Consider the following 17948-nt stretch of genomic DNA (forward strand, 5'->3'; position numbering starts at 1 on the left):
GAGATTGGAATTCAATTTTCTGTTCTTCTTAAAAGAATCTGATATACTGCCATATGTTCAGTTGAAACTAGCTTTTAGTTAGAAATACATTTTGAAATACACAACAACGTTATTTCCATTGGAGATGTGTTCAGTTTGTCTGCTTCAGAGCTTTAACTGATGTTCACTGTTTGGACTCTAAGCGACGCTGTTGGTCAGTCCAACATTTTATGTTTGTCGTCATTCAGCCCATCCCCTGGCTGACTGACTATACAGTGAAGAAGGCTCTGTGTGTTTTGTCGAGGTTTTGGGCTAGTAAGAGAGGAGATGGTTTCATAGGCTTCCATGTAAAGGTTGAAGAGCTGTTTTAGTGACCAGGACACGGATATATCAGAGCAGCTTCACCATCATATCAATTGGACATAAATTATCTTTTTTATTCATTGTTTCCATGATGGCAATTCGAGGATCTCTCACCTACACATCCGCAAGATGGCGATTGTTTTATGGATTTCGAAGGCAAATAGGACTGCTTATGTTGCTTCTTTATGCGGTGAACATGGTAGGTGGTCAGATTCGTTATTCTATCCCAGAGGAGATGAAGAAAGGCTCTGTTATCGGTAATGTAGCGCAAGATCTTGGTTTGGATCTGAGGAGGCTCCGTTCTGGGCGGGCCCGTATCGTGACCGGAGAAAACATCCACTACACCGAGCTGAAGGCAGACAAAGGGATTCTAGTCGTGAACGAGAGAATAGACCGAGAGCAGCTTTGTGGAGACGTAACTCCGTGTAGCTTCAGCTTTGAGGTCATTTTAGAAAACCCGATGGAATTGCACAGAGTAACTGTTGAGGTTTTAGATATAAATGATCATGCTCCCGTCTTCCAAAATAAAGATAAACCTATCAGCCTTGAAATAAGTGAATCAGCTGTAGTCGGAGTGCAGTTTCCACTGCAGAGTGCAGAGGATCTAGATGTGCTGCAAAACGCGTTGCAAGATTATATTTTATCTCCAAATGACAATTTCATTTTGAAGCAACACACGAATCCAGATGGAGGTAAATATGTTGAAATGGTTCTCCAGAAGCCTTTAGACAGAGAGCGACATCCCCATCTGTCTTTGAAATTAATCGCAGTTGACGGAGGAACACCACAGAGATCTGGTACAGTAAATATAGATGTCACCGTGTTAGATGCTAACGATAATGCTCCAGTGTTTAACCAATCAGTGTATAAAGCGTATGTGATGGAAAACACATTGAAAGGCACAAGCATTATTACAGTAAATGCCACAGACGCTGACAGTGGTTCATATGGAATGATTACTTACGGTTTGTCTAAAATGAAAGGAAATGCAGCAAATATATTCAGTATTGATGAACACACCGGCACAGTTTCTGTATCTGGTCAAATAGATTATGAAAAAGACCGAAAATACGAGGTGAGAGTCGAAGCAAAGGATCAGGGCGGCCTAACCGGAACAAGTAAAATTATATTAGATGTTGTTGATGTCAACGACAATGCCCCAGTTATAAATATAATGTCATTTTCCAGCCCCCTGTCTGAAGATTCACGTCCTGGTACGACGATCGCTATTTTAAACATTAAAGACGCAGATTCTGAGAGTAATGGGCAAATCAAATGTTCTATAGATGGGAAACTTCCCTTTAAGATCGAATCATCTCTAACAAACTATTACAATTTGATCTCAGATCAATATTTTGATAGAGAAGCAGTCTCTGAATATAATATAACAATAACAGCCACTGATTTGGGGTCTCCTCCTCTTTCTAGCTCGACAAAATTACACCTTAAAATATCTGACATTAATGACAACGCACCAGTGTTCGAGAAAAACAGCTTCTCGGCTTACGTCACAGAGAATAATTCTCCTGGAATCTCCATATTTGCTGTCAGCGCGCGAGATTCTGATTCGAATCAAAACGCCAGAATCTCTTATCTTTTAGAGGACACTCAAGTCAGTGGTAGTCCGGTTTCTACTTATGTGTCTTTAAACTCTGAGACTGGAGTTCTTAGTGCAGTTCGTTCCTTTGATTATGAGCAAATTAAACAGCTGCAGCTAATCGTCAAAGCTCAGGATGGAGGCTCCCCTCCACTCAGTAGCAATGTGACTGTGAAACTAATGATCCAGGACCAGAACGACAACCCTCCTCAGGTCCTGTACCCAGTCCAGACTGGAGGCTCTCTGGTGGCTGAAATGGTGCCTCGTTCAGCAGATGTGGGCTATCTGGTGACTAAAGTGGTGGCTGTTGATGTGGACTCTGGACAGAATGCCTGGCTCTCCTATAAACTGCAGAAAGCCACAGACAGGGCGCTGTTTGAAGTGGGCTTACAGAATGGAGAAATAAGAACTATCCGCCAAGTGACTGATAAAGATGCTGTGAAACAAAGACTGAGTGTTATAGTGGAGGACAACGGGCAGCCCTCTCGTTCAGCTACAGTCATTGTTAACGTGGCGGTGGCGGACAGCTTCCCTGAAGTGCTGTCTGAGTTCACTGACTTTACACACGACAAGGAGTACAATGACAACCTGACTTTTTACTTAGTGTTGGCTTTGGCTGTAGTTTCCTTCCTCTTCATCACGTGTTTAGTGGTTATTATCTCAGTGAAAATCTACAGATGGAGACAGTCTCGCATCCTGTATCACTCCAGCCTGCCTGTGATTCCATATTATCCACCACGTTACTCAGACACTTTGGGGACAGGGACTCTCCAACACGTGTACAATTACGAGGTGTGCAGGACGACTGACTCCAGAAAGAGTGACTGTAAGTTCGGCAGAGCCGGTAGTCAGAACGTGCTGATAATGGACCCCAGTTCTACAGGGACGATGCAGCGGATACAGAGTGAGAAGAGCATCCTGGATGAACCAGACTCTCCTCTAGAGGTTAGTTAAATTATTTAACTTCACCTGTGTGCCCCGTTTGTTCTTTTCCTTTTGTTTAGGTGTCGTGATAAAAACTGTTCCACTTCATGCAGTAATTTTCAGCACCATGGACAGCATCTCAGTTGACTTGGCCTAATGGATGTTGCTTTGCGTTTTATGTCTAGATACTTTGTAATAGATCCCTGGAAGAATACCATGCTGACTTTTTTATGTAAGTGTCATATCGCATTAATGTGATCTGCGGAAAGTAATGACACATGAAATTCGTTACATGTCTGCGCAAAGTTTACTGCCAAAGTTCTGTTCCTTTGGCTTCATCCAATATGCCTGGCAAGGAAGCTTGTGTTAGAATGGTTTACACGAGGTATAAAGCCCCCTGCAAAAGATCAAGAAAGAAAACAGTTACTGTTAATTAATGAAATTGCCACTGCTGGGCTGTGTTTAACGCATATGGCAAATGTCCAACGTAATTTCGCTGCAAAATATTGAAGTGACGCCTTCTTCCTACATTTGCACTATATGTGACCGTTGGATATATACTCATACAAAACTGTTGTAGATGCTAGTGCTGAACTTTCACATCCCTCTTCTTAAGACTTTGCAAATCCTTGAATCATTGGAAGGAATTGTGCATATTGACCTTAGATATTAAACAAGCATGATTTCCATGAAGATACATTTATTAATATTAGTATTATTTTTACAAATTAACTATTTTTTTAACAGGACCCAGTGCACTCTTAGCTAATGTCTTTTTAGAATTACATGTGATTTTTCTCATCTACCTTTGAGTTTCACTTTGAAACATAATGTGGCATAAGTGTGAAATATATTTTATCTCACAAATAGTTTTTTAAAAACATTCCAATGTCATTTCCACCAGAGGTAATTCGGTTTATCTACTTCAGAGAGTTTCCTGATGTTCACTGTTTGGACTCTAAGGGACGCTGTTGGTCAGTCCAACATTTTCTGTGTGTCGTCATTCAGCCCATCCCCTGGCTGACTGACTATACAGTGAAGAAGGCTCTGTGTGTTTTGTCGAGGTTTAGGGCTCGTAAGAGAGAGCAAGGTTTCATACACTTGCATGTAAAGGTTGAAGAACTGTTTTAGTGACCAGGACACGGATATTTCAGAACAGCTTCGCCATCATATCAATTGGACATAAATCATCTTTTTTATTCATTGTTGCCATGATGGCAATTCGAGGATCTCTCACCTACACATCCGCAAGATGGCGATTGTTTTATGGATTTCGAGGGCAAATAGGACTGCTTATGTTGCTTCTTTATGCGGTGAACATGGTAGGTGGTCAGATTCGTTATTCTATCCCAGAGGAGATGAAGAAAGGCTCTGTTATCGGTAATGTAGCGCAAGATCTGGGTTTGGATCTGAGGAGGCTCCGTTCTGGGCGGGCCCGTATCGTGACCGGGGAAAACATCCACTACACCGAGCTGAAGGCAGACAAAGGGATTCTAGTCGTGAACGAGAGAATAGACCGAGAGCAGCTTTGTGGAGACGTAACTCCGTGTAGCTTCAGCTTTGAGGTCATTTTAGAAAACCCAATCGAACTGCACAGAGTAACTGTTGAGGTTTTAGATATAAATGATCATGCTCCCGTCTTCCAAAATAAAGATAAGCCTATCAGTTTTGAAATAAGTGAATCAGCTGTAGTCGGAGTGCAGTTTCCACTGCAGAGTGCAGAGGACTTAGATGTGCTTCAAAATGCGCTGCAAGATTATATTTTATCACCAAACGACAATTTTATCTTGAAGCAACATGCTAATCCAGATGGAGGTAAATATGTTGAAATGGTTCTCCAGAAGCCTTTAGACAGAGAGCGACATCCCCATCTGTCTTTGAAATTAATCGCAGTAGACGGAGGAACACCACAGAGATCTGGTACAGTAAATATAGATATTACTGTGTTAGATGTTAACGATAATGCTCCAGTATTTAACCAATCAGTGTATAAAGCGTCTGTGATGGAAAACACATTGAAAGGCACAAGCATTGTTACAGTAAATGCCACAGACGAAGACAGTGGTTCAAATGGAATGATCACTTACAGTTTGTCTAAAATGAAAGGAAGTACAGGGAATATATTCAGTATTGACGAACACACCGGCACAGTTTCTGTATCTGGTCAAATAGATTATGAAAAAGACAGAAAATACGAGGTGAGAGTCGAAGCAAAGGATCAGGGCGGCCTAACTGGAACAAGTAAAATTATATTAGATGTTGTTGATGTCAACGACAATGCTCCAGTTATAAATATTATGTCTTTTTCCAGCCCCCTGTCTGAGGATGCACATCCTGGTACAACTGTTGCTGTTTTGAACATTAAAGACGCTGATTCTGAGAGTAATGGACAAATCAAATGTTCTATAGATGGAAACCTTCCCTTTAAGATCGAATCATCTCTAACAAACTATTACAATTTGATCTCAGATCAATATTTTGATAGAGAAGCAGTCTCTGAATATAATATAACAATAACAGCCACTGATTTGGGGTCTCCTCCTCTTTCTAGCTCGACAAAATTACACCTTAAAATATCTGACATTAATGACAACGCACCAGTGTTCGAGAAAAACAGCTTCTCGGCTTACGTCACAGAGAATAATTCGCCTGGAATCTCCATATTTGCTGTCAGCGCGCGGGATTGTGATTCGAATCAAAACGCCAGAATCTCTTATCTTTTAGAGGACACTCAAGTCAGTGGTAGTCCGGTTTCTACTTATGTGTCTTTAAACTCTGAGACTGGAGTTCTTAGTGCAGTTCGTTCCTTTGATTATGAGCAAATTAAACAGCTGCAGCTAATCGTCAAAGCTCAGGATGGAGGCTCCCCTCCACTCAGTAGCAATGTGACTGTGGAACTAATGATCCAAGACCAGAACGACAACCCTCCTCAGGTCCTGTACCCAGTCCAGACTGGAGGCTCTCTGGTGGCTGAAATGGTGCCTCGTTCAGCAGATGTGGGCTATCTGGTGACTAAAGTGGTGGCTGTTGATGTGGACTCTGGACAGAATGCCTGGCTCTCCTATAAACTGCAGAAAGCCACAGACAGGGCGCTGTTTGAAGTGGGCTTACAGAATGGAGAAATAAGAACTATCCGCCAAGTGACTGATAAAGATGCTGTGAAACAAAGACTGAGTGTTATAGTGGAGGACAACGGGCAGCCCTCTCGTTCAGCTACAGTCATTGTTAACGTGGCGGTGGCGGACAGCTTCCCTGAAGTGCTGTCTGAGTTCACTGACTTTACACACGACAAGGAGTACAATGACAACCTGACTTTTTACTTAGTGTTGGCTTTGGCTGTAGTCTCCTTCCTCTTCATCACGTGTTTAGTGGTTATTATCTCAGTGAAAATCTACAGATGGAGACAGTCTCGCATCCTGTATCACTCCAGCCTGCCTGTGATTCCATATTATCCACCACGTTACTCAGACACTTTGGGGACAGGGACTCTCCAACACGTGTACAATTACGAGGTGTGCAGGACGACTGACTCCAGAAAGAGTGACTGTAAGTTCGGCAGAGCCGGTAGTCAGAACGTGCTGATAATGGACCCCAGTTCTACAGGGACGATGCAGCGGATACAGAGTGAGAAGAGCATCCTGGATGAACCAGACTCTCCTCTGGAGGTCAGTTAAAGTACTTAGCTTCGTTTCTGTGCTTTTCTTTCTCATACTTTGTTCAGCTACATTGATTGTGAGCTGCTGCACGGTGTACATCAACACCATGGACAGCGTTTTACTTTATATCGCTTGACCTGAAAACTGCGGTTGTAAAAAAATATTCCGAACTTAACAAAAATAAAATTAATCCTTTATTCTCAGTCAGTGCTATGCTGTAATATTCTTTCTTTCTTTGACCTTTTGACTTGTCGTGTAAAGGTGAACTGTTGTCTTTATAGCTTGCAACTGTGCTTTTCCACCTTGAGTTATCTCCAGAGTCTCTGTTGCTGAATGTACATTCACTCGTCATCGTTAATGCAGATACAGGGTGAGTAGATCATCCTGGATGATCTCGTCTGTCTTGTAGTGGTGAGTTAAAAATGTTTGCCTCGTCAATGTGGCACCTTGTTCTATTTTTGTGTAAAGCTGTATTGAGAAAAAAAACCCGAAACCATTGCACTCCATGCAGTAACGTTCAGCACCATGGACAGCAGTTGTTAACGCCTGACAGTATCGGTGTGTTTGTTTTCGTCCCTGCAGACACGGCTCTGAATCGTCCTGCAGCATATTGCTGCCACACTTAAAAAAAGGCTCAATATGACATTATAACGTGAAAAGTGTATTGTTACAACAATATATTTATCACGTTTTAACGTGAAACTATCATGTTAAAACGTGACAGTTTCACGTAATTACGTGATACTGAGCCTTTTATATTTTTTTTCAGTGTGGCAGCAATACGCTTCCGTAGAATCGCATGGGCTTCTGAGAACATAGGTATCAATGTTTTCCTGCCTTAAGGTGTTTTTGGCAAAGTGATGTTCTAATTTAGCTGGCCTGCACTTGACCACTGTCAAAGTTATGATTTAGTTTTTATAAAATCTGCCCGATTGACATGGATGAATGATGTCAGTAACATATGCTTTATTTCATGTTTAAAGATAACAATAATGCTGCCAAAACGAAAGTAATAATACTGTCACAATTAAGTTATAATGAACCTGTCACTGTCCAGCAGTAGCACCATGCAAAGCCATGATCTCTGACATGTTTTACCTTCCCAATATGTACATTATTTTCTTTCATTCTACATTGGCGTATGGAACGCGTCCCAATCAAGAATTTCTCGATATACACGTATTTCAGAGGCGAGTGCTTTACTTCCCCATGTGTACTTCTAAGACTTCGAAAATTAGTGACTCATTCAAGGGTGTCATTGATATGGTTTATAGTGTGTATGTATATATATGCATATTTTTTGATCAAGTTAAACTAGATTTATTTTTCTATTTACAAAATATTATGTATGTATTGATTTATTAATTGGTTTATTTTTGGCGTACAGGGTGCACTGTAGGAGAATTGTTTTGAGATTTAAATTAAATTTTCCGTTCTTCTAAACGGAATCTGGTATAATGCCATGTGTTCAGTTGAAATGTGCTTTTAGTTCGAAAAACCTTTTTAAAAACATTCCAATGTGATTTCCATTGGAGATGTGCTCAGTTTGTCTGCTTCAGAGCTTTAACTGATTTTCACTGTTTGGACTCTAAGGGACGCTGTTGGTCAGTCCAACATTTTATGTGTGTCGTCATTCAGCCCATCCCCTGGCTGACTGACTATACAGTGAAGAAGGCTCTGTGTGTTTTGTCGAGGTTTAGGGCTCGTAAGAGAGAGCAAGGTTTCATACACTTGCATGTAAAGGTTGAAGAGCTGTTTTAAGTGACCAGGACACGGATATTTCAGGACCGCTTCGCCATCATATCAATTGGACATAAATCATCTTTTTTATTCATTGTTGCCATAATGGCAATTCGAGGATCTCTCACCTACACATCCGCAAGATGGCGATTGTTTTATGGATTTCGAGGGCAAATAGGACTGCTTATGTTGCTTCTTTATGCGGTGAACATGGTAGGTGGTCAGATTCGTTATTCTATCCCAGAGGAGATGAAGAAAGGCTCTGTTATCGGTAATGTAGCGCAAGATCTGGGTTTGGATCTGAGGAGGCTCCGTTCTGGGCGGGCCCGTATCGTGACCGGGGAAAACATCCACTACACCGAGCTGAAGGCAGACAAAGGGATTCTAGTCGTGAACGAGAGAATAGACCGAGAGCAGCTTTGTGGAGACGTAACGCCGTGTAGCTTCAGCTTTGAGGTCATTTTAGAAAACCCAATCGAACTGCACAGAGTAACAGTTGAGGTTTTAGATATAAATGATCATGCTCCCGTCTTCCCAAATAAAGATAAACCTATCAGCCTTGAAATCAGTGAATCAGCTGTAGTCGGAGTGCAGTTTGCACTGCAGAGTGCAGAAGATCTAGATGTCGGACAAAACGCGTTGCAAGATTATATTTTATCTCCAAATGAAAATTTTATCTTGAAGCAACATGCTAATCCAGATGGAGGTAAATATGTTGAAATGGTTCTCCAGAAGCCTTTAGACAGAGAGCGACATCCCCATCTGTCTTTGAAATTAATCGCAGTTGACGGAGGAACACCACAGAGATCTGGTACAGTAAATATAGATATTACTGTGTTAGATGTTAACGATAATGCTCCAGTATTTAACCAATCAGTGTATAAAGCGTCTGTGATTGAAAACACATTGAAAGGCACAAGCATTATTACAGTAAATGCCACCGACGCAGACAGTGGTTCAAATGGAATGATTACTTATAGCTTGTTTAAAATGAAAGGAAGTGCAGCAAATATTTTCAGTATCGATGAACACACCGGCACAGTTTCTGTATCTGGTCAAATAGATTATGAAAAAGACAGAAAATATGAGGTGAGAGTCGAAGCAAAGGATCAGGGCGGTCTCACCGGGACAAGTAAAATTATATTAGATGTTGTTGATGTCAACGACAATGCTCCAGTTATAAATATTATGTCTTTTTCCAGCCCCCTGTCTGAGGATGCACATCCTGGTACAACTGTTGCTGTTTTGAACATTAAAGACGCAGATTCTGAGAGTAATGGACAAATCAAATGTTCTATAGATGGGAAACTTCCCTTTAAGATCGAATCATCTCTAACAAACTATTACAATTTGATCTCAGATCAATACTTTGATAGAGAAGCAGTCTCTGAATATAATATAACAATAACAGCCACTGATTTGGGGTCTCCTCCTCTTTCTAGCTCGACAAAATTACACCTTAAAATATCTGACATTAATGACAACGCACCAGTGTTCAAGAAAAACAGCTTCTCGGCTTACGTCACAGAGAATAATTCTCCTGGAATCTCCATATTTGCTGTCAGCGCGCGGGATTCTGATTCGAATCAAAACGCCAGAATCTCTTATCTTTTAGAGGACACTCAAGTCAGTGGTAGTCCGGTTTCTACTTATGTGTCTTTAAACTCTGAGACTGGAGTTCTTAGTGCAGTTCGTTCCTTTGATTATGAGCAAATTAAACAGCTGCAGCTAATCGTCAAAGCTCAGGATGGAGGCTCCCCTCCACTCAGTAGCAATGTGACTGTGAAACTAATGATCCAGGACCAGAACGACAACCCTCCTCAGGTCCTGTACCCAGTCCAGACTGGAGGCTCTCTGGTGGCTGAAATGGTGCCTCGTTCAGCAGATGTGGGCTATCTGGTGACTAAAGTGGTGGCTGTTGATGTGGACTCTGGACAGAATGCCTGGCTCTCCTATAAACTGCAGAAAGCCACAGACAGGGCGCTGTTTGAAGTGGGCTTACAGAATGGAGAAATAAGAACTATCCGCCAAGTGACTGATAAAGATGCTGTGAAACAAAGACTGAGTGTTATAGTGGAGGACAACGGGCAGCCCTCTCGTTCAGCTACAGTCATTGTTAACGTGGCGGTGGCGGACAGCTTCCCTGAAGTGCTGTCTGAGTTCACTGACTTTACACACGACAAGGAGTACAATGACAACCTGACTTTTTACTTAGTGTTGGCTTTGGCTGTAGTCTCCTTCCTCTTCATCACGTGTTTAGTGGTTATTATCTCAGTGAAAATCTACAGATGGAGACAGTCTCGCATCCTGTATCACTCCAGCCTGCCTGTGATTCCATATTATCCACCACGTTACTCAGACACTTTGGGGACAGGGACTCTCCAACACGTGTACAATTATGAGGTGTGCAGGACGACTGACTCCAGAAAGAGTGACTGTAAGTTCGGCAGAGCCGGTAGTCAGAACGTGCTGATAATGGACCCCAGTTCTACAGGGACGTTGCAGCGGATACAGAGTGAGAAGAGCATCCTGGATGAACCAGACTCTCCTCTAGAGGTCAGTTATACATTTTTCCTCCTCTGTGTGCCCCCTTTTTGTCTTTTTATAGCTGCATTGGTAGAAAAAAAAAGTGTTGCACTGCAACCAGTAACTTTCAGCACCACGGACAGCGACTTAGTTTGTATGCCGGACAGTATTGTTGTTCCTGTTTTCGTTTTGCAGACAAAGCTTTTAATAACATGGACTTCTAAACACATTTTTTCCTTCCTTAATGTGTTTTTGGCAAAGCAACGTTCGAATTTAGCTTGCCTGCACGTCCATTGTCAAAGTTATGATTTTCTTGTTCATAAATTCTGCCCGTTTAGAAAAAGCGAATTATGTCAGTAAGCTATGCTTTATTCTGGGTTTAGAGGTACAAATAATACATGGGAAAACATAAGAAAGAACACATTCACAATAAAATAATAATGAACCTGTCACTGCTCAGCAGTAGCACCATGCACATCCTAGGTCCCCAACATATTTTAACTTCACAATATTTACAATATTTTTTCCTTCTGCAATTCCTAGGCAAATTAAACGCGTCCCAATCAAGAATTGTTCGATATACACATATTTGAGAGGCGAGTGCTTTACTTCGGTATTTGTATTTCTAAGTCCTCGAAATTTAAAGACACACTACAAGGGAGTCATTTATATGATTTATAGTTTATAAATGCATGTCTTTGATCAAGCTAACAACTAGATATGTTTTCTATTTTCAAACATTTACTCATGGAATGATTTATGAATTAGTTTGTTTTGTAGTACTGGGTGTGCTGTGGCGTATTGTTTTGAGATTGAAATTTAGTTTTCTGTTTTACTTCTAAACGGAATCCGGCATGATGCCATATGTCCAATTGAAATGTGCTTTTAGTTGGAAATACCTTTTAAAAAACATTCCAATGTGATTTCCATTGGAGATGTGTTCAGTTTGTCTGCTTCAGAGCTTTAACTGATGTTCACTGTTTGGACTCCAAGGGACGCTGTTGGTCAGTCCAACATTTTATGTGTGATGTCGTCATTCAGACCTCCCCTGGCTGACTGACTATACAGTGAAGAAGGCTCTGTGTGTTTTGTCGAGGTTTTGGGCTCGTAAGAGAGGAGATGGTTTCATAGGCTTCCATGTAAAGGTTGAAGAGCTGTTTTAGTGACCTGGACACGGATATTTCAGAACAGCTTCGCCATCATATCAATTGGACATAAATCTTCTTTTTTATTCATTGTTACCATGATGGCAATTCGAGGATCTCTCACCTACACACCCGCAAGATGGCGATTGTTTTATGGATTTCGAAGGCAAATAGGACTGCTTATGCTTCTTCTTTATGCGGTGAACATGGTAGGTGGTCAGATTCGTTATTCTATCCCAGAGGAGATGAAGAAAGGCTCTGTTATCGGTAATGTAGCGCAAGATCTGGGTTTGGATCTGAGAAGGCTCCGTTCTGGGCGGGCCCGTATCGTGACCGGAGAAAACATCCACTACACCGAGCTGAAGGCAGACAAAGGGATTCTAGTCGTGAACGAGAGAATAGACCGAGAGCAGCTTTGTGGAGACGTAACGCCGTGTAGCTTCAGCTTTGAGGTCATTTTAGAAAATCCGATGGAATTGCACAGAGTAACTGTTGAGGTTTTAGATATAAATGATCATGCTCCCGTCTTCCCAAATAAAGATAAACCTATCAGCCTTGAAATCAGTGAATCAGCTGTAGTCGGAGTGCAGTTTCCACTGCAGAGTGCAGAAGATCTAGATGTCGGGCAAAATGCGTTACAAGATTATATTTTATCACCAAACGAGAATTTTATCTTGAAGCAACATGAAAATCCAGATGGAGGTAAATATGTTGAAATGGTTCTCCAGAAGCCTTTAGACAGAGAGCGACATCCCCATCTGTCTTTGAAATTAATCGCAATTGACGGAGGAACCCCACAGAGATCTGGTACAGTAAATATAGATATTACTGTGTTAGATGTTAACGATAATGCTCCAGTATTTAACCAATCAGTGTATAAAGCGTCTGTGATGGAAAACACATTGAAAGGCACAAACATTATTACAGTAAATGCCACAGACGCAGACAGTGGTTCAAACGGAGTCATTACTTACATTATGTCTAAGACGAAAGGAAGTACAGGGAATATATTCAGTATTGATGAACACACCGGCACGGTTTCTGTATCTGGTCAAATAGATTATGAAAAAGAAAGGAAATACGAGGTGAGAGTCGAAGCAAAGGATCAGGGCGGCCTAACCGGAACAAGTAAAATTATATTAGATGTTTTTGATGTCAACGACAATGCTCCAGTTATAAATATTATGTCATTTTCCAGCCCCCTGTCTGAGGATGCACGTCCTGGTACGACGATCGCTATTTTAAACATTAAAGACGCAGATTCTGAGAGTAATGGCCAAATTAAATGTTCTATAGATGGAAAACTTCCCTTTAAGATCGAATCATCTCTAACAAACTATTACAATTTGATCTCAGATCAATATTTTGATAGAGAAGCAGTCTCTGAATATAATATAACAATAACAGCCACTGATTTGGGGTCTCCTCCTCTTTCTAGCTCGACAAAATTACACCTTAAAATATCTGACATTAATGACAACACACCAGTGTTCGACAAAAACAGCTTCTCTGCTTACGTCACAGAGAATAATTCTCCTGGAATCTCCATATTTGCTGTCAGCGCGCGAGATTCTGATTCGAATCAAAACGCCAGAATCTCTTATCTTTTAGAGGACACTCAAGTCAGTGGTAGTCCGGTTTCTACTTATGTGTCTTTAAACTCGGAGACTGGAGTTCTTAGTGCAGTTCGTTCCTTTGATTATGAGCAAATTAAACAGCTGCAGCTAATCGTCAAAGCTCAGGATGGAGGCTCCCCTCCACTCAGTAGCAACGCGACTGTGAAACTAATGATCCAGGACCAGAACGACAACCCTCCTCAGGTCCTGTACCCAGTCCAGACTGGAGGCTCTCTGGTGGCTGAAATGGTGCCTCGTTCAGCAGATGTGGGCTATCTGGTGACTAAAGTGGTGGCTGTTGATGTGGACTCTGGACAGAATGCCTGGCTCTCCTATAAACTGCAGAAAGCCACAGACAGGGCGCTGTTTGAAGTGGGCTTACAGAATGGAGAAATAAGAACTATCCGCCAAGTGACTGATAAAGATGCTGTGAAACAAAGACTGAGTGTTATAGTGGAGGACAACGGGCAGCCCTCTCGTTCAGCTACAGTCATTGTTAACGTGGCGGTGGCGGACAGCTTCCCTGAAGTGCTGTCTGAGTTCACTGACTTTACACACGACAAGGAGTACAATGACAACCTGACTTTTTACTTAGTGTTGGCTTTGGCTGTAGTTTCCTTCCTCTTCATCACGTGTTTAGTGGTTATTATCTCAGTGAAAATCTACAGATGGAGACAGTCTCGCATCCTGTATCACTCCAGCCTGCCTGTGATTCCATATTATCCACCACGTTACTCAGACACTTTGGGGACAGGGACTCTCCAACACGTGTACAATTACGAGGTGTGCAGGACGACTGACTCCAGAAAGAGTGACTGTAAGTTCGGCAGAGCCGGTAGTCAGAACGTGCTGATAATGGACCCCAGTTCTACAGGGACGATGCAGCGGATACAGAGTGAGAAGAGCATCCTGGATGAACCAGACTCTCCTCTGGAGGTCAGTTAAATAACTTAGCTTTGTTTCTGTTGTTTTCCTCATACTTTGTTTAATCACACTGAATGTGAGTTGATGCACGGTGTATTTCAGCACCATGGACAGCGTTTCACTTTGCAAACCTTGACGTGAATACTGCGGTTGTATTCATTTTCACCTCTTAAAAATCAGCCTTTTTTCTCAACCAGTGATATGATGTGATGTTCTTTCTCTCTTTGACTTTGTGACATGTCGTTATAAGGCCGACTGTTAACTTCAAGTTTGCAAACTTGCTTTTCGACCTTGTCTCCAGAATCTCTGTTGCTTAATATTCATTCACTCGTCATCGTTAAAAGAAGCCGTTTTCACGTGAAGTAGTTATAATACTGACGGCCAAAAGTTTACTGTCACTAATAACATTCAACATGGCTTTCCCACGCCCCTTGTGTTCCCTCGTGTTTCCCTGAGTCGTGATGAAGTTGAAGTCCTTTTCTGTTTTTGTTTATGTGTGTGACGTTTTTTTCAATGCTGTTACCATTCACATATTTGCACAGCCTATGTATTAGAGTTAATTAATGAGAACAGTTTAATACGAAAACACAGGGAGATGTACATGTAGACCGTGGCGTTTATTGGTTTGATATATTTTTTTTAAATTCTTATAATAAACACTAATCATATTTTATCAACTACTTACTGTTAGGGAGAAATATGTGTTGCATGTTGTTTCTGATTTTGGACTCTAAGGGACGCTGTTGGTTAATGCAACTTGTTCTCTACAACATTACCACACAGTCTCCTCCCTTACCACAGTGGCCTATGAGAGAAAAGGAGGTAGAGTGCACTATGTGGGCTGACATTCGAGGGAAACAGACTCGTCTTATTTTGATATCTCCTGTCAGATTAATACAGTAGATTGGAAAGGCAATCATTTTATTTGAATGTATAGTCACCGTTGTCTTCATCCAGAATTGTATCGTGCTCGGATTGTTGCTGAGCATATATTCTTGTTTTTTTTTCTTTCGCTATGGCATGTGGAAAAGCAGCCTTCCTCCAGTGCGTAAAATGGCGATTTTGCTGCGGACAGAATTGGAAGCTGCTGTTCTTCCTTTTTTATCTCAACCATATGGTCAGCGGACATATCAGATATTCTATTCCAGAGGAGATGAAGAAAGGCTCCCTCATCGGTAATGTAGCACAGGACCTTGGTTTGGATCTACAAAGACTCCGTTCTGGCCGGGCCCGCATCGTGACCGGAGAGAGCATCCAGTACACCGAGCTGAAGGCAGACAAAGGGATTCTAGTCGTGAAGGAGAGAATAGACCGAGAGCAGCTTTGTGGAGACGTAACGCCGTGTAGCTTCAGCTTTGAGGTGATTTTAGAAAATCCAATGGAGCTACATCAAATTACAGTTGAAATAACAGACATCAATGATCATTCGCCCACGTTTAAGAGAAATAACATCAATTTTGAAATTAGCGAATCAGCTAATGTTGGCGCTCGTTTTACTTTGACGAGTGCAGAAGATCCAGATGTGGGTGTCAATGGTCTCAGAGAATATTTCCTGACCGAGAATGAGAATTTTGTTCTGAAACAAAACTCGAATGCAGATGGAAAGAAATATGCAGAGATGGTGCTTCAGAAGCCTTTAGACAGAGAGACAAACCCTAATCTGTCTCTGAAGCTGATAGCTGTAGACGGTGGAACTCCGCAGAGATCTGGTACAGTAAATATAGACATCACTGTTCTTGATATTAATGACAATGCACCTGTATTCAATCAGTCTGTGTACAAAGCTACAGTAATGGAAAACTCTCCCAGAGATACTTACGTCACCACTGTTAATGCCAGTGACGCAGATTTTGGGTCAAACAGTATTGTGACGTATTATTTTTCAGATCTCAGCAGTGCTCTCAGTGATTTATTTACAGTAGATGAAAGAACTGGTGTAATCCTAATAAAAGGTTCTGTTGATTATGAGAAAGATAAAAAGTACGAACTGAGAATCGAGGCAAAAGATCAGGGAGGTTTAACAGATTCAAGTAAAGTGATAATTGAAGTAACTGATGTAAATGACAACGCCCCTACTATCAGCGTCATGTCATTCACTAGTCCTGTGTCAGAAGACTCTCCTCCTGGTACAACTATTGGCATTATAAATGTAAAAGATCTCGATTCAGGTGAGAACGGTCAAGTAAACTGTAAAATAGAACAAAATGCACCTTTCAAGATTAAATCCAATTTAAGAAATTACTATACTTTGGTAACAGACACTGTATTAGACCGTGAAAGTGTTACAGATTACAACATCACTGTCGTTGCGACAGATGCAGGAATGCCTCCTCTAACAACAAAAAGAACCTTTCACTTAAAAGTATCTGATGTGAACGATAATGCTCCACTATTTTCACAAAATATTTACAATGCGTTTATTTCAGAGAATAACTCTCCAGGTGTTTCTGTTCTCACGCTGAGGGCTAAAGATCCCGATGAAAACCAAAACGCGCGTATATCTTATATTCTGGAAGAAACTAATATCGGTGGATCTCCAGTCTCTCAATATGTTTCTATCAATGCAGAAAGCGGAGTAATACACGCAGTGCGCTCATTTGATTACGAACAGATCAAGCAGCTTGTCTTCGTTGTCAAAGCTCAGGATGGAGGCTCCCCTCCACTCAGTTGCAACGTGACTGTGAAACTAATGATCCAGGACCAGAATGACAACCCTCCTCAGGTCCTGTACCCAGTCCAGACTGGAGGCTCTCTGGTGGCTGAAATGGTGCCTCGTTCAGCAGATGTGGGCTATCTGGTGACTAAAGTGGTGGCTGTTGATGTGGACTCTGGACAGAATGCCTGGCTCTCCTATAAACTGCAGAAAGCCACAGACAGGGCGCTGTTTGAAGTGGGCTTACAGAATGGAGAAATAAGAACTGTCCGCCAAGTGACTGATAAAGATGCTGTGAAACAAAGACTGAGTGTTATAGTGGAGGACAACGGGCAGCCCTCTCGTTCAGCTACAGTCATTGTTAACGTGGCGGTGGCGGACAGCTTCCCTGAAGTGCTGTCTGAGTTCACTGACTTTACACACGACAAGGAGTACAATGACAACCTGACTTTTTACTTAGTGTTGGCTTTGGCTGTAGTCTCCTTCCTCTTCATCACGTGTTTAGTGGTTATTATCTCAGTGAAAATCTACAGATGGAGACAGTCTCGCATCCTGTATCACTCCAGCCTGCCTGTGATTCCATATTATCCACCACGTTACTCAGACACTTTGGGGACAGGGACTCTCCAACACGTGTACAATTACGAGGTGTGCAGGACGACTGACTCCAGAAAGAGTGACTGTAAGTTCGGCAGAGCCGGTAGTCAGAACGTGCTGATAATGGACCCCAGTTCTACAGGGACGATGCAACGGATACAGAGTGAGAAGAGCATCCTGGATGAACCAGACTCTCCTCTGGAGGTTAGTTAAATAACTTAGCTTTGT

At 41.8% G+C, this 17948-nt stretch overlaps 6 protein-coding genes across 16 annotated transcripts in view; all 6 read left to right on the forward strand.

Annotated features, from left to right (window-relative positions):
- LOC131981893 (protocadherin gamma-C5-like) overlaps positions 1 to 17948 on the forward strand; it is a 338840-nt gene that overhangs the window by 160632 nt on the left and 160260 nt on the right. The gene's annotated exons all lie outside the window — the stretch shown is intronic.
- LOC131982192 (protocadherin gamma-A7-like) lies at positions 256 to 2952 on the forward strand. The gene is made up of 3 exons (XM_059346787.1): positions 256 to 824; positions 2118 to 2884; positions 2944 to 2952. Exons 1-3 carry the CDS (start codon positions 431 to 433, stop codon positions 2950 to 2952), a joined length of 1170 nt encoding a protein of 389 aa, XP_059202770.1. The 5' UTR covers positions 256 to 430.
- LOC131981905 (protocadherin gamma-A11-like) lies at positions 2947 to 6537 on the forward strand. The gene has a single exon (XM_059346438.1). The coding sequence runs from the start codon at positions 4075 to 4077 to the stop codon at positions 6535 to 6537; it is 2463 nt and encodes an 820-aa protein (XP_059202421.1). The 5' UTR covers positions 2947 to 4074.
- On the forward strand, positions 7843 to 11841 carry LOC131982193 (protocadherin gamma-A7-like). Its single transcript, XM_059346788.1, has 3 exons — positions 7843 to 8755; positions 10049 to 10815; positions 11827 to 11841. Exons 1-3 carry the CDS (start codon positions 8365 to 8367, stop codon positions 11839 to 11841), a joined length of 1173 nt encoding a protein of 390 aa, XP_059202771.1. The 5' UTR covers positions 7843 to 8364.
- Positions 11477 to 14491, forward strand: LOC131981906 (protocadherin beta-16-like). Its single transcript, XM_059346439.1, has one exon. The coding sequence runs from the start codon at positions 12029 to 12031 to the stop codon at positions 14489 to 14491; it is 2463 nt and encodes an 820-aa protein (XP_059202422.1). The 5' UTR covers positions 11477 to 12028.
- Positions 15110 to 17933, forward strand: LOC131981911 (protocadherin gamma-A10-like). The gene has a single exon (XM_059346445.1). The coding sequence runs from the start codon at positions 15486 to 15488 to the stop codon at positions 17931 to 17933; it is 2448 nt and encodes an 815-aa protein (XP_059202428.1). The 5' UTR covers positions 15110 to 15485.

The sequence above is a fragment of the Centropristis striata genome, chromosome 12 (assembly GCF_030273125.1).
Source record: "Centropristis striata isolate RG_2023a ecotype Rhode Island chromosome 12, C.striata_1.0, whole genome shotgun sequence".
Lineage (NCBI taxonomy): Eukaryota > Metazoa > Chordata > Actinopteri > Perciformes > Serranidae > Centropristis > Centropristis striata.

Excerpts from the sequence above, each read along its gene's own strand:
- LOC131982192 (XM_059346787.1), top strand. The coding sequence starts at position 431 with ATGATGGCAATTCGAGGATCTCTCACCTACACATCCGCAAGATGGCGA. Across the intron at positions 825-2,117 it reads GGAATTGCACAGAGTAACTG|TAATGATCCAGGACCAGAAC; the intron begins TTGAGGTTTTAG and ends TGACTGTGAAAC.
- LOC131981905 (XM_059346438.1), top strand. The coding sequence starts at position 4,075 with ATGATGGCAATTCGAGGATCTCTCACCTACACATCCGCAAGATGGCGA.
- LOC131982193 (XM_059346788.1), top strand. The coding sequence starts at position 8,365 with ATGGCAATTCGAGGATCTCTCACCTACACATCCGCAAGATGGCGATTG. Across the intron at positions 8,756-10,048 it reads CGAACTGCACAGAGTAACAG|TAATGATCCAGGACCAGAAC; the intron begins TTGAGGTTTTAG and ends TGACTGTGAAAC.
- LOC131981906 (XM_059346439.1), top strand. The coding sequence starts at position 12,029 with ATGATGGCAATTCGAGGATCTCTCACCTACACACCCGCAAGATGGCGA.
- LOC131981911 (XM_059346445.1), top strand. The coding sequence starts at position 15,486 with ATGGCATGTGGAAAAGCAGCCTTCCTCCAGTGCGTAAAATGGCGATTT.